Source organism: Sphaerodactylus townsendi, linkage group LG13, assembly GCF_021028975.2.
Source record: "Sphaerodactylus townsendi isolate TG3544 linkage group LG13, MPM_Stown_v2.3, whole genome shotgun sequence".
Classification (NCBI taxonomy): domain Eukaryota; kingdom Metazoa; phylum Chordata; class Lepidosauria; order Squamata; family Sphaerodactylidae; genus Sphaerodactylus; species Sphaerodactylus townsendi.
In genome coordinates, this window is record NC_059437.1 from 9,911,589 (window position 1) to 9,927,622 (window position 16,034).

Genomic DNA, 16,034 nt, shown 5'->3' on the forward strand with positions numbered 1-16,034 from the left:
TCATGTCGATTTAGTAGGGCAGACAGCAGGAATAGGATTGGTCTGAAGGGGCCGATCGGATGATGCCCTGCCAAACTGTCCTTTTGCCTGTTGGCACACACCAAACCGACTGACCTTATGCATATGGGCTTGAAAGAGTTCTTACCCATGTGTCCTGTTTCGTGTAGTTGATATTCGCCACCAGTCTGCACAAATCTCCTGTCATCTTTACCCTGAACAGGATACAGTATGCACAAGCTTCCATCCCACCTGACTTACAACCTTTTTATGCCATGCAAATTGCTGGATATGTCTTGAACTGCATGTATGCATCATGAAATGGAAGCGTCTTTGAAGTCATTTTAAGTTTGGCCCCTTCCGCACACGCAAAATAATGCGTTTTCAAACCACTTTCACAACTGTTTGCAAGTGGATTTTGCTATTCCGCACAGCTTCAAAGAGCACTGAAAGCAGTTTGAAAGTGCATTATTCTGCATGTGCGGAATGAGCCTTAGTCAGAAAGCCAGAGCAAAACAGGCTGAACTATCTTAGGATAAATGTGTCGCAAATGGAGAATAGGCTTTTGGAATGTGAAATAATGGGGTGGGAAGAAAATACATTCCTCTTTGGTTTGAGACCTGGAGTGTTAGTGTATTTTTAGGACCAAAGGCTTGGAAGAGCCTAAATACAGTTTTACAGTTCTCCAATAGAAACTCCCTCACAGGACAGCAGCTTTAGAATTATTAGAGAAGTTTGTTTTGTGCAATAAATACTCCCCTTGATACAGTTGGTTTTGCAGTTTATGGAAGGAAGCGAGATGTTTCCCTCCCGCTAGCTTTGAATTTGGATGTCTGCTGTAATGTGAACGATTTGCCAGTCCAAGTAGCAAGTGATGATTCTCAGTGAGGCTCTACCACACCCTTGAGATCTTTGAGAACTGACCAAGTGGCAAAGTTGGGCTGCATTGGTAGACTGAGGACCCAGCAAGAAGGGTTCAGTTCTTTTTCATTAGGTGGTCAGTATATCAGAACCATTCACAAGGCTAGACTAGAATGCATCTTATGCTAGCTATTATATAAGTAGTTGAATTATTGGGGATTTTGTAAAATGAAAAAAAACATGCAATCTCTGCAAACCTTCAATCTGAAGGAGCAGCAGTGGCGTAGGAGGTTAAGAGCTCGTGTATCTAATCTGGAGGAACCGGGTTTGATTCCCCGCTCTGCCGCCTGAGCTGTGGAGGCTTATCTGGGGAATTCAGATTAGCCTGTGCACTCCCACACACGCCAGCTGGGTGACCTTGGGCTAGTCACAGCTTCTCGGAGCTCTCTCAGCCCCACCTACCTCACAGGGTGTTTGTTGTGAGGGGGGAAGGGCAAGGAGACTGTAAGCCCCTTTGAGTCTCCTACAGGAGAGAAAGGGGGGATATAAATCCAAACTCTTCTTCTTCTTCATATGTACCAGGCACAGGTCAGTTGCCTCTATGACAGGGGTCTGCAACCTGCGGCTCTCCAAATGTTCATGGACTACAATTCCCATCAGCCCCTGCCAGCATGGCTAATTGGCCATGCTGGTAGAGGCTGATGGGATTTGTAGTCCATGAACATCTGGAGAGCCACAGGTTGTAGACCCCTGCTCTATGAGAACTGTACTGAGGTTTCTTGTTCAAATGAGACAAGACTATCTCCTTAAACCAGTGGTTCTCAACCTTCCTAATGCCGCGAGCCTTTAATACAGTTCCTCATGTTGTGGTGACCCCCAACCCTAACATTTATCCATTTTACAGATGGAGAACACTGATGCAGAGTGTTTTAGGCGACCCCTGTGAAAGGATCGTTCGACCCCCAAAGGGGTCCCGACCCACAGGTTGAGAACTACTGCCTTAAACTGTTATTTTTTGAGATTTGCCAAACTAATTGGATTCGGGTGTCAAAATCTCAGAGATGGAATTTAGCCATTCTTTAATTCCTGTTTTTCTTCTGAAGAACTGAAACAATCCTATTGGGGAACTGAATTGAGTATTGGAGCCAGTGTTGGAGCCAGGCTGCAGTGACACATTTGCCCCCTCCGTGGTGCAAGGGGCATCCTTACTGGTGGAGGGGCCAGAGGCGTGGCATCTGGCTGCCCCTCAGCTCCATGGTGACGAAACCTGAAAGTTGGGGCCACTGTGGAACTATGCAGGTGTCCCATCGGATGCTGGCATGGGGGGCATTCCCAGGGGTTGAACTGTTAGTTGACTTTTAGCCAGGTAAGCCATGGCCCAGGGCTCCAAGTGGCATAACTCCATTTAGCCCTATGGAGGTGGCATAACTCCATTTCAGGTGGCATAACTCCATTTAGCCCTATGGTGGCATAACTCCATTTAGCCCTATGGAGGTGGCAGCGCAGCAACAGTACTGGCTCCACCCACCTCAGGCTTTGGATTGGCCTGTGAAAGTCTTTAAGTTGTTTCTTTTTATAGCCTTAATTTTTGCTCATTCTGGTTGGCTAAGTTTTTTTTAAATTCCCAATGATCCTTCTAGGTTATGAATTGTCAAATCCTTAATTACAAGATGTTTGACTTCCCTCATCTTAACATACATTTCACTAGCCTCTCAGATTGATTTCAGGTTGTTTGTTTTTGGTCCTCCTGTTCATGTTAGTCTTAATCCTGAAAACCAAACAAAGCCACACAACCCACATTTTCAACCTTCTGTAATAGAAGCTGCACATTTTCCCTCTATAATGTCCATTCTGTTCTTTCATGCGGTTTGCAATTAAGAATAAAAGTTTCTACTTGGCATAAACCCAAGCTTGAGTTGCATCTTGTTTCCTGTTTGTAACCTGCAGTGCTTCTGTGCCTTTCTAGGGCGGTGGTCTTCAGCCTTTCCAAACACCTAACTCAGCCATTCTCAACCAGGGTTCCCTGGTACACTGGGGTGCCGTGAGCATGTCCCAGGGGTACCGTGGCAACACTACTGCCCCCCCTCATTTTGTGGTGTCTCCCACCAGTGCCAGCAAGGACATGGAGCTGGCCCATGGGGCAGGGCCTGCCACAAGGTCAGCAGCCACCCCCACCCCCCTTCACCCTGGGAGGGGAAGATGAGGGGTGTGGCAAGCAGGGGCAATGGGAGGGGAAGGTGGCGGGTGGCGGCAGGGGTACCGTGAGATATGAAGAGTGAGGTCAAGGGTACCCTGACCTCGAAAAGGTTGGGAAACACTGATCTAACTTAACGTATACAAAGTCAGACCATTGGCCCTTCCTGCTCAGAATTGCCTACTCTGACTGGCAGCAGGTCTCTAGCAGAGGGACCTGCTGAGAAAGTTTAGAGATGCAAAATGTTGAACCTGGGACTTGCAAAGCTGGATTTACACTGTCCAAGTTAAGGCCCCTTCTGCACATGCAGAATAATGCACTTTCAATCCACTTTCACAGTTGTTTGCAAGTGGATTTTGCTATTTCGCACAGCTGCAAAGTGCTTTGAAAGTTTATTATTCTGCATGTGCAGAAGGGGCCTAAGACACACAGTCTGAGGCTATAAGGAAGTGACGTTACGTGTGCTAGAACAGGAACACAGTAGTTTATAAGAATATATCAACTTTATGGTATATCCCGTGGTGGGATCCAGAAATTTTAGTAACCGGTTCCCATGGTGGTGGGATTCAAACAGTGGCGTAGCGCCAGTGGGGCTAGGCGGGGCACGACGGGGGCATGGCCAGGCATTCTGGGGGTGGGGCATTAATAATTTCTCTGTTACTGTAAAAAACTCTTACTGTAAAAAAAAAGTTCCTAATTTCCAGCTGGTATCTTTCTGACCATAATTTAAACTCATTATAGCAAGTCCTACCGTCTACTGCCAACAGAAACAACTACTTCTCCTCTAATTGACTGCCTGTCAAATACTTAATACTTTCAAATACTTAATTTTGTTTCTAGAAATCAAAAGAAATATACTTTCTTAAAACAAGGAACTTTACCATATTTCTAAAACATGTTTTTAAAACAGCCCAACAGGGAGAATGATCCCGTTTTCTACCTTCGCTAACCAGCCACATAGGAAACAACAGGACTTTATGATTTTTGGACCTAATGGAATTTCTAACGGAAAAGCGGACCCAATTAGTAACCCCCTCTTGGCACACACAAATAATTAGTAACCCAATCTCGGGAACTGGTGAGAACCTGCTGGATCCCACCTCTGGGTATATGCCAGAACTCTGTTTTGCATTTATGGTGCATCTTTCTTTTACTGTAGTACTTCGGTTGATACTAAAATAAATAGTTCTTTGACAAAACGAGCAGGAGGTACTGTCTAATTACTTCATATCTGTTTAAGTCTACCTGTAACCCAAGATGGCTGTGGAATTCTACCAGAGGGCTGCCTGTAGACCAGTTGCAGGTCATGACCCAGGAGTTTAAGAACAATGATCCAGTGTTCTCCGGTATGCAAAGAATGCAGTACCAGATGCCTCAATGTGATACGTGCATGGTTGCCACTCCATTCACTTCACTGCACATGACATCTCCAGCACACACTGGAAACAGAGCAAATGTGCATTGTGCATTAGTTAATTGCACATCCTATGCTGCTTTCCCCATTCTCCAACCATGAGAAATGACAATGAAACTGATTTAGACACGACTTCTGTGCCTTGTGAAAGAATGGACTGGGGTTGCCAGACGTAGGCACACTTCAGGAGATGGTGAAATGGGTGAAGTATATGGAAGATTACACTTACTGCCCTTTGTAAGGTGTGATGTCACTTGTGCTTTTCTGTTCTTACAAACCCTCTGTTTTGGTCAGGTGAGATCATGTTTTCAAAACCGCTGCTCAGCCTCTACAGAAAATATATATATATATTTCAGGTAAAAAGCGAGCCAAAACTTAGAACTCTGAATTAGTCTCATTTTTTAAAAAAAGCACTGAACAGAGACTCCCGCTCAAAACGGTGGAGACCAGAATGAAATCTTGTCTACCCAGAAAGCGCTTTCTGCGTAAAAATGGATCTTGTTGCTGATGCATAAAAAAGAACTATCTGGGAAGGGGAAAAAAAAGTTGAAATGTTTTAATTTCTGCAAAATGTATGCCTTATTGTATATTCATGCTCTTGGACAGTGTACAGCAGCCAGATGAGCCCAGTTCAGGAATCAGGCCAAGCAACGTTTCACCCTAACCATTCTATGCAGTAGTTCAGAGCAGTTCGGTAGTTTCAGAGCCTGTTTCTGTTTTGGATCCACTCAGCACTCCTGTTTCTCTGGGGCAGAGACTTTGGGAGGCAGAGCAATAGCTGTAACTATGGCTCATTCCGCACATGCAGAATAATGCACCTTCAAACTGCTTTCAGTGCTCTTTGAAGCTGTGCGGAATAGCAAAATCCACTTGCAAACAGTTGTGAAAGTGGTTTGAAAAAATGCATTATTTTGCGTGTGCGGAAGGGGCGTATGATTTCTGAGTTTGAGCATCACAAACTGCTGTTTACAAACTTTCTTCAAATCTTGGCTTCTGATTAGTGACCCAGTCTCAAGACTGTGCCTTGCCAACACATCGTTTAAACTACCATGGTTTAGCGTGCAGCCTGAACTCAGCTTTAGCTCTAGAAATGCAAGGTTAAAATTCACAGCCTCTTGCTTTCCTGAAATATAACTATCTAATATGAAATATCCAAAGAAACAGCCCTTGGCAAAGAATGAGGCCCTCAGCAGAGTGTCTGAACTCCACATATCCCAAAGCCCTTACTTGGCTTACCTGAGAATACCAGGCACTAGATCAAATTCTGTGACCCCCCACCCTTCTGAAACCTTTTTAGTTTCTGTCCTATGCAACACCTTTGAATGAGTGGCAAACTACTGCCTGTAGGGAAAATACCATTCATAACTATAGTTTTGGATAAAAACTCAATGGCTTTTTATCAATATTCAACAAGAGCAAAATTTCCCGTTCTTCAGTGTTTTCTCTTTTCATCACAGTCCGACACAGCAACTTTCCAGGATGCTGCAGAAGGAGACTGTGCTGAATTTGATTTCGTGGAAAGGATCTTTGAAAGTGGCAGAACGTTCTGTGCAAATGTGGGAGAGGCTCCTTGGGAGACTTGAAGGTCATTTGAAATGCTTTGTTGTTCCTTTCCCCCTGGCACGACTCTCTTCTACATGCAAGATTTTCTCTAAGACCCAAAACGAATAATAAAGCAGTCATTGGCGAAAGCGTCATGGCGTCCCCTCTTCAGACAGAAATCTCTTCTCTTGCTGTGTTCTCTAGTCCCCATCTTCAGAAGTCCCCATCTTCAGAAACTTCCTGATTTCTTCATTCTCAGTTGCTTCGTAGAGCATCTGGGAGTCCTAAAACATGTAAACAGCGAATCACTTGAAGCCAACCTTTCTCTCCTACTCCCTACTGTGTTTTCTTTACAGAGGTGGATTTACATCTTGGGCTACATCCACACAGTGACGATTTTCCACACTGCATTCATTACCAGTGCCACTGTGAATGCAGAGGGACGCGCAGAGGTGGGATCCAGCAGTTTCTCACAGGTTCCCGAGAGTAGGTGACTAATTATTTGGGTGTGCCGAGAGGGGGTTACTAATTGGTGATTTGGCCACGTGATTTTTGCCTTAGTGACGCCCCTCCTCTCAGCAGTAGCGCGCAGAACTTGAAGCAGTCTAGCGGGAGGTGCGCCGGCGTGCGTGGCAGCCTGCGCCTGCGTGCATTCGTTTCCCGCCCAAGGACCGGCGCAGCGGCTGCGTCCTTGCCACAGCCCCGCCCAGGAATGCCCCGCCCCCGGAATGCCAGGACACGCCCCCGTCGTGCCCCGCCCAGCCCCATTGGCGCTACGCCACAGTTTGAATCCCACCACCATGGGAACCTGTTACTAAGATTTTTGGATCCCACCACTGGGGACGCGCACTGGCAAGGGAGCGTTTGGGTACTGTTACCGCGCTGCTCAGGGTAACACTTTCCTTGCTCTAGAGTATCCCGCTCTCGGCAGCGCCCAGGAACCCAAGCAAGACCCGACAAGGCTCGGATATATAAAAGAGATTTATTGAGATGCTGACCTAAGTGTCAGCACCTCCCTTCCGCACCAACACTGCGCTGCCTAGCAGCCTTACAATCCCTTAAGTACACTTTCTCCAGTCGGGAGCCCGGGAGAACCAAAGACAGCCCACCACCATTCAAAACAACCAATCATTCATCTGCAACATGCAGGAACCAATCAGTGTCCGATATGCATCCTCTTCTCAAGTTTCGCGCCAGAGCAGGGCGAGGCGATGACGTGTCCACTGGCGGGGGACACACAAAGGTTTTCTCCAGGTGTCCGGGGTCAGGAAGCCAAGAGCGATGACGTGAGTCCCCTTATCTGCCTGCTGACGAGATTAGGCAGGGCAAGGCGCTTCGGCTGAGGTTTCCCTTTGTCCGCGTGCATCAGGGGACTTTACACGTGAATGGGATAAGTCCGGGTGGGGCAGAGATGGCTCTCTGCCCTGGGCCAAGGAGGTTCCATACAAGCACAAATACAGGGAAACTTACAAATCCTATTTCTACCTAATACAAACCAGTTTCTACCTAAATAAATACAAAACGGAATAAATCCTCCAATCGTTTTAATTCAGACATAGTCCAGGAGCGGGATTCTCTCCTGGCTCCGCTATCAGTACTTTCCTTTATCAGCTGCTGTTTTACCAGCTTTACCAGCAAAGGTGGGGAAGGGAAACTGCAAATTATGTGGTCTTCCAAACACTCTCCTGTGGTGTGGCAAGGAAAAAAATGTCCCAGATGTGGGCGGGACCTTGGCAGAGATGCAGTTTCACATCCAGATGGAGTGACCATATGCTCAGGCAGTCCTCTTCCTGAAGAGCGGAGCAGGCTTTGGAGGGAGCCACTGAGCATACAGAAAATGGCAGGAAAAACAATTAAAGAAGGTGTGACATGCATGCCGCCCCCCCCCCCTCAAAAAAAAAAAAGATCCAGTTAGAAAGCAAAAGCAGAGGGAAAAATTGGTATGGGAGGAGCTTTTGAGTACCAGTATGGGACAGCATCTCACACTTGGACCGGGGAGTCCTGGGTTCAGACAGCTAGGTGACCTCGGACCTGTCTTAGGTCATTTCCCCACTTACCTGGGTGAGTGGTTGCTGCGCGCTACTCCCAGTGTGCGTCATTTCTGGCGCGCTCCCGGGCTTCCCCACGACCCCGCGCTCTGCGGGGTCATAAAAAGGCGCTGTTTCGAGGAGCGCCAGGAATGTCGCGCGCTGAGGGGGCGTGACAGTGGCAGCGTTGGGGCGGCTGCGTTGTCGCCGCCCCTGTAGTGGGGAGTGCCGGGGGACCCCACGCTACTTGGGGAGAGTAGCGCGCAGCAGCAGGTAAGTGGGGAAACGCTCTACGTCAGCCTACTTGCCTCTCTTGTATGGGAACCATGTATTATTTATTCGACTATTCATGCGACTTGTATGGTGCCCTGAACTCCTTAGAAGAAGAGGGAAATGGGAAAAAAACCAAAACATTTCTCATTCCACTGTATGGGACTGTGGAACCAAACAGTCATTTCCACACATTACTCGGGCTTGAATCACACACGACCCAGGTGAGACAGAAACATTCCCCTATGGGACTTTGCACAGACACAGTGTCTTGCTTAAAATATGCCCTGCCCCTGCCAATCAACCGGGCACGCCAGCACAGACCCAGCCCAGGCTACAGAGGAGAAAGGAGGAGGCTGCCTAGCAAGATATCACCCTCCCCTGAGTACCGTAACCAGGAACTCTCAAGCTGCAATATTGGGGGTTGGTTCAACTACCTTTTGTCTTCCCTGTGAAATCTCATCTGCTGTTAATCTACCTAAACGCAAGTTACAAGGACACAAGTTACAGTTTTCTTGGCATGGGCAAAGTCCCCGGCGGCTAATTTAAAGGGCTTGACAAGACTATGATACAGTTATTCTGAGATTGATGAGAATCAGATGGTTATGATAACTTGGTATGTGGGCAGTGGTGGGATCCAAAAATTTTAGTAACAGGGAGCAGCAGTGGCGTAGGAGGTTAAGAGCTCGTGTATCTAATCTGGAGGAACAGGGTTTGATTCCCAGCTCTGCCGCCTGAGCTGTGGAGGCTTATCTGGGGAATTCAGATTAGCCTGTACACCCCCACACACGCCAGCTGGGTGACCTTGGGCTAGTCACAGCTCTTCTGAGCTCTCTCAGCCACACCCACCTCACAGGGTGTTTGTTGTGAGGGGAGAAGGGCAAGGAGACTGTAAGCCCCTTTGAGTCTCCTGCAGGAGAGAAAGGGGGGATATAAATCCAAACTCCTCCTCCTCCTCCTCCTCCTCCTCCTCTTCTTCTTCTTCTTCTTCTTCTTCTTCTTCTTCTTCTTCTTCTTCTTCTTCTTCTTCTTCTTCTTCTTCTTCTTCTTCCCCCCATGGTGGTGGGATTCAAACTGTGGCATAGCGCCAATGGGGCTGGGCAGGGCACGACGGGGGCGTGCCCGGGCATTCCGGGGCGGGGCATTCCTGAGCAGGGCTGTGGCAAGGATGCAGCCGCTGCGCCGGTCCTTGGGCGGGAAACGAATGCACGCAGGCATGCACACCGGTGCACCTCCTGCTAGACTGCTTCAAGTTCTGCGCGCTACTGCTGAGAGGAGGGGCGTAACTAAGGCAAAAATCACGTGGCAAAATCACCCATTAGTAACCCCCTCTCGGCGCACACAAATAATTAGTAACCTACTCTCGGGAACCTGTGAGAACCTGCTGGATCCCACCTCTGTATGTGGGGTGGGTGGGGAACGCCTCCCAAACAACGATACATGGGTGTGCCTTGGGCTGACTGAAGAAGGGGGTTTCTATCCAAGGGGAAATATAACTGATCTGGTCTCAAAACATTATCAGAGCAAGCATAGGAGTAGGCAATAGGATGGAATAACCTGGCAAAGTATTGAGGGCTGGCTCAATTAATGGGAGAAGAACAGTTTGCTCAGAACCTTCTAGAACAGTGGTTCTCAACCTTCCTAATGCCGCGACCCTTTAATACAGTTTCTCATGTTGTGGTGACCTCCAACCATAAAATTATTTGTGTCTCAGTTCCTAAGACCTGTGTGAAAGGGCCATTCGACCCCCAAAGGGGTCGCGACCCACAGGTTGAGAACCACTGTTCTAGAATCTTCTAGAAGGTCCCAATGGCCCACCTTAAGAAGTAGGGCTCTCCCTGGAGTGGGTGTGTGTGGGGGATATATGTATGCAAACAAATACACCTATACTTTACCTCTGAGGGGCAACTCACCTCATCTGGTGCTCTTACAGATGTGAAACTAACTGACTGTAGACCCTTTGCAGCTCTATCTAACTGGTTGAGTGGAACTGATATGGCTGAGGTTGGTGGGGCACATGGACCTTTGGCCTAACCTGACAAGATGTTATTGACACCCAGTCAGCTTTCAAGGAGATCGCAGTTTTCTAAAAAAAAATCTCCCTAACCTTACCCCACAGTAATGTTCCCCGTTAAAGATCTGCGGTGGTATCGCACCAGGGTTGCCGGCTTTGTCCCTCATTTCTTGAAGCAAACTTTCACTGACAGACACGTCAACTAACTCGTACGTCATGTGGTTTGTATCCAGAATGCGGAGGACTTCTGACTGCCTCTGCTTCACCTGCACAAACAAATGTTCCTCTTTGAAAGAAGGACTTCCAGGCAAGTTAGAAAGCTTTTCACATCATCCCTCTTTATACACAAAATGAATTTTAAAAATCCTAGGTCAGTGGTGGCAAACCTATGGCACGCGTGCACAGAGTTTGTCGTGGGGGTGGGGCGGGAAATCACCCCCCCCACACACACACATCTAGGCTGGCCTGGGCACGATCCTTTACCTGGGAGTAAGCTTGGCTGCTGGCAATTGGGCTTGCTTCTGAGTAAACCCTCCTAGGGTCGTGATTCATCCGTTCGAAGTGTTGCACGGTTGCTTCACCAAGCTCACTCCAGAGTAACGCGCGCCTTGGAGCCAACTGTTTTTTCTAAACTAAAACCTCAATATTCAAGTTAAATTGCCGTGTTGGCACTTTGCGATAAATAAGTGGGTTTTGGGTTGCAATTTGGGCACTCGATCTCGAAAAGGTTCGCCATCACTGTCCTAGATGAATTCAGCACTCCCGAAAGGTTGCTAATTTTCTCTCTGGAGTGGTAATTTTGTTGAGAGTGGTTAGTCATTTTTCCCCCATCTTCCTGAAACTTTGGATATTGACACTTTCCTCACCCACGCCCTCTTTCAAGGATGGATCTTCCTCTCTGTGTACTGAGGGTGTTTCTCCTTTGTTCAGCTTTTGATGGAGTTAGTTTGGGGCGCTGCCAGGTGGAAGAAAGGGAAAAGAAGGCGTCCTTGAAAAGAAACCAGTCCTTTCCCTTTCAAATGGAATGGACAATTTTAAATACGACTTTTAAAAAATTCAGATGCGTAAATAGCTTTGTGAAGAGCTTTAAAAATCCCAAGTTAAAATGTCTGGCAGCACTGCGCAATATAGGTCTGTCTTTAAAAAATTACTCCAGGGTTTCAGTACATAGAAGGAGATTCTGGCTGTCATTCTATGACAGTGGTGGCGAACCTGTGGCACGGGTGCCAGTGGTGGCACTCAGAGCCCTCTCTGTGGGCACATGCAAACAGAGTCGCCCCCCCCCCCTCACATCTAGGCTGGCCTGGGCCGCTGGGCTCGATTCTTAGCATTAAACCTAAGACCTAGTTTTGGGGAAGCAGTGTAGGTAACCCTGTTAAACCCCACTGATTTTCATGCGAAGAACTAAATCCTTTACCTGGGAATAAGCTCGGTTGCTGGCAATGGGGCTTGCTTCTGAGTAAACCCTCCTAGGGTCATGAGTCACCCATTGGAAGAGTTGCACGATTGCTTCAAAGCAAAGCCAACAACTCGCACGCCTCGGAGCCAACCGTTTTGTCTAAACTAAAACCTCAGTATTCAGGTTAAATTGCTGTGTCGGCACCTTGCGATAAATAAGTGGGTTTTGGGTTGCAATTTGGGCACTCGGTCTCGAAAAGGTTCGCCACCACTGTTCTATGACAAAGCTCATGCTTTGCATGCAAAAGGTCCAAAGGTTCATTCGCTAGTACCTCCAGTAAAAAGAGCTAATAGGCATCGGGAAAGATATTTCTCTGGCTGAGACCTTGCAGAGATTCTGGTGGAGTACGTAACGCTAGACAGGCCAATGGTCTGGTATCGGGCAACTTTAGATGTTAGTTCAATTGGCTACAAAGCCATAAAACAGAAAGGTCCAGACTAGGACATCTCTATGCATACACATGTACACCTACAATGCACGTGCAGTACTCGCTTTCAAGAACAGTAAATGGAGATAACACAACCTCAAACTGTTGACGTGGTTCTTTAACACTTGAAAGGAGAACCTGGAACTGCATCTACACATTAGTGTGGACAGTGCATGCACACAGGCCTGCAGAAATCATTTGCAACTGGATTGTTGCAATCGATGTATTTATTTACATTTATACCCTGCCTTTTCCCCCACAGTGGGAACTGAAAGCAGCTTACATTGTTTCCCTCCCCTACCACTTCATCCTCACAACAACCCTGTAATGTAGGTAAGGCTGAGAGCATGTGACTGGCTCCAGCTCACCCAGCGAGCTTCCACTGCATGAGTGGGGATTCAAACCCGAGTCTCCCAGATCCTAGTGCAGCACTGTAACCACTACACAACGTGCGCTTTAGTGCAACACTACTGCAGCGTCCAACCAGCAAGGGCTTCAAAGAGGAGCATTTATGGCAGTAGAGCTCAGATTCGGAAAAGGTTCTGAAGAAATGAATGTTACTCTTTCAGGTGCCCCTGGACCCATTTTATTTTGTTGCTACGGACTAACAGGGGCTACTCAGTGAGGTATAGACGCAGCCCCTCTCTCTTTATGAGTAGAAAGTAACTCCTAATTAGCGAGGTTTACTTCTAAAGAAATACGCATAAAATGGCATGGCACGTCTTTCAAGCACCATTACAGTCTCTGTCTCTCATTTCTTAAGACATTCTCAGCCTCTTTTGAACATGTGAGTTGCTGGGAGTGGTGGGTTTAACTTATAGCAGAGTTGCGGGGTGGGCGGGGGGGGGAGAGTGTTATACCATTTCAATCATGCCTTTTTTTTCTCCCCTCCCCTTTTGATTCTCAAGGGGTTCCCAATTCTGGCTTGGGAAATTCTGGGGAATTTGGGGGTGGGAGAGAAGAGGGACTGTGGGAGGAGGTTGCAATGCTATGAGGTCCGTCCACCAAAGCTGCCATTTCCTCCAGGGGGACTGATCCCCCCCCCACCCCGGTGTAGAGATCACCTGAACTTTAGGAAAACCTAAGGTTGGTGCCCCTATAGCAGTGGTGGCGAACCTATGGCACTCAGAGCCCTCTCTGTGGGCACGCGCAAATAGAATTGCCCCCGCCCCACATCTAGGCTGGCCTTGATTATTAGCATTAAACCTAAGACCTAGTTTTGGGGAAGCAGTGTAGGTAACCCCGTTAAGCGCTGTTAAACCTCACTGATTTTCATACGAAGAACTAAAGCAGGATTCTTTACCTGGGAGTAAGCTCGGTTGCTGGCAATGGGGCTTGCTTCTGAGTAAACCCTCCTAGGGTCATGATTCACCCGTTGGAAGAGCTGCACAGTTGCTTCAAAGCAAAGCCACCGACTACCACCAAGCTTACTCCCGAGTAACACACGCCTCGGAGCCAACCGTTTTTTCTAAGCTAAAACCTCAGTATTCAGGTTAAATTGCCGTGTTGGCACTTGGCGATAAATAAGTGGGTTTTGGGTTGCAATTTGGGCACTCGGTCTCGAAAAGGTTCGCCATCGCTGCCCTATAGCAAAAACTTGCTAGGTTGAGGAGTTTCTGGTCCAGGGTCCGCCCTTGAGCAAAACAGGGATCTGCCCCTGCATCAGGGACGCCTTGCCAACTCCAGCTTACAAAAGACTTGGAGATCTGGGGATGGAGAGGTTTGGGAAGGGACCGCAACAATTTAAGATCATAGAGTTCATCATCCAAAGCAGCCATGCTTTCCATTTCTACTGCCTGGATCACAGTTAGATTTCCGGGAAGGCTCCAGTCCCCGCCGGGAGGTTGGCAACCGCTCCCAATGCACAAATATCTTTCCTCTGTATTTGGCCGCGGGTCACTTTTTCCTTCTTCCAAGAGGCAGGGGGAGAAGCATCTGTCCCCCCACCTGGAGGTCACTTTATTCACCCTCCCTCACCTCTCTAGACCCCGTAACGCTGGTGTAATAAACCCGGATGCCGGCCATCTTTGCACCACCCGCGCCCGCAAGAACAAGCAATCCGCCCGCCCGACTCGCCACGCGGTTGCCATGGAAACCCGACAGCCGGAGCAAGGCGGAGGCCACCGTCTCATCGACTTGCCTGTTGATTGGTCGGTGCAGTTGTCACTCAAAGGCAAGGCCCTCGCATCTTCTATCTTTGCTCTCTGGCGCCCCCACGCTTACGGGGAGCGGGGCGCAGAACACAAGGCTCGCTTTTAGATTTTAAAAAATCGCCTTTTTGTGCTTAGTTTGTGGGTTGTCGAAGTAAACCAACAAGTTCCCCCTCCTTCTGTTTCAATTTGATTATTATAAGAGGCTTTTGTTAGTTAGCTTGTGGGAGACGGGCTGAATTTTTATAACTGCGTGGTCCTTGGTCCAGGCAGAAGACATGAAGTGCAGCTTTTGCATTGCTTTTTCCAGACTGGGAAGAGCCACACCTGTTGGATTGCTGCCGTTCCTCGGATGTCTGTGACATCTGTACAGTGCGGTGCAATTCCATCTGTGCGGTGCAATTACATCTGTGATATTGGTGTATATTGGTCAGAGTGCAGGATTAGAATGGAAGGGATAGTAGTTCAGATTCAGATTCCTACTCAGCCATGTATAGGATTGCCAACAGGCCCGGAGAAAAACATCCCAACCCTTGAATAGGATCTGGGCGGGATGTTGTTTACCTCCGTGCCATTAAAAACTTCACCAGCCCATTTCCACACACTAAGCTTCCGTAAAAGGAGAGGACACCTTTTCGATGCCACGAAACGCTGCGTGTCCTTTAACCAGTGGCTTTGACTTCATTTAAGCTCTCTTGCTAAGATGTTGTCAGAACAAAAGGGAGGAGGGGGGGGGCAGGTCTGTGCCCTGAAGATTCTCGGATGAAAAGTGGGGTGAAGCTAGAGATCCTTGAGCAGAGCACATATTCTTCTCTTAGTGCCTTAGCATTTACGGACAGACAGCTGTTGACATAGCCGTGTTTTGTTATGTTCAGTTTGTGTATTTAGTATTTGCACTTGCATTTGCACCAGAGCCTGACCCATTCCTAGGCTACCAGATGCACCAGATAGGCCAAGAGTGGTGCATTTGTTTCCTAGGGTACAGTGTGGTGCAATTATCTTGAGTTTTGGATTTGAGGTGCAATTACCCCCAAAAGAAAAACATCAGGGTCTGAAACTGAACTAGAATCTAAGTGGTCTGGAATGGTTAGAGAGATAACTGAAGCTGATGAACCCAATAATCTCTCCCCCCCCCCCCCCCCAGTTCTGCAAGGTGGAGAGACAATGGCTCAGTGGCAGAACTTTGCATGCAAAATATTTCAGGTTCAAACCCCATTAAAAGGAACTAGGTGACAAGGAAGAACTTTACCGGAGACCTCAGAGAACTGCTGCCGATCATAACAGACGCAATTGAGCTTTTCAAAACAGTGGTTCCGATTCTGCATAAACAGGTTTCATGTATTCATAAGGCAGTATGCAAATAGCAAGAGACTAGTGTGTGTGTTCGTGCGCATGCGTGTTTAGGAGCCTGGGTGACCAGGCACTGGAATTTTCTCTGTTCTTTTCTGCTGAACCATAGGGATGAACAATCCACATGCCTGTTAACACTCCTGTATGGGTTACAGTTGACCTCAAAGCTGACAACTCGATTTCTGCACTCATGCATCACGACCCACAAAGGCAGAAGCTGTTAAAGAGCGGAGGTGGTTCACTTCTCTGCCGCTCACTTAATGTGTCACAAGAAATAGGGCTTCTTTTTTTTTGGAGAAGCAGCAATGATATTGAAGAACTCCAGAATT

The 16,034-nt window shown here is 47.8% G+C and overlaps 1 protein-coding gene across 1 annotated transcript; it reads right to left on the bottom strand.

Moving 5' to 3' along the window:
* Positions 1-5,896: 5,896 nt before the first annotated feature.
* LOC125443095 (SH3 domain-binding glutamic acid-rich-like protein 3) lies at positions 5,897-15,672 on the bottom strand. The gene is made up of 3 exons (XM_048515002.1): positions 15,605-15,672; positions 10,418-10,585; positions 5,897-6,292 (listed from the first exon to the last, which is right to left on the bottom strand). Exons 1-3 carry the CDS (start codon positions 15,632-15,634, stop codon positions 6,209-6,211), a joined length of 282 nt encoding a protein of 93 aa, XP_048370959.1. The 5' UTR covers positions 15,635-15,672; the 3' UTR covers positions 5,897-6,208.
* Between the last annotated feature and the right edge of the window lie 362 nt (positions 15,673-16,034).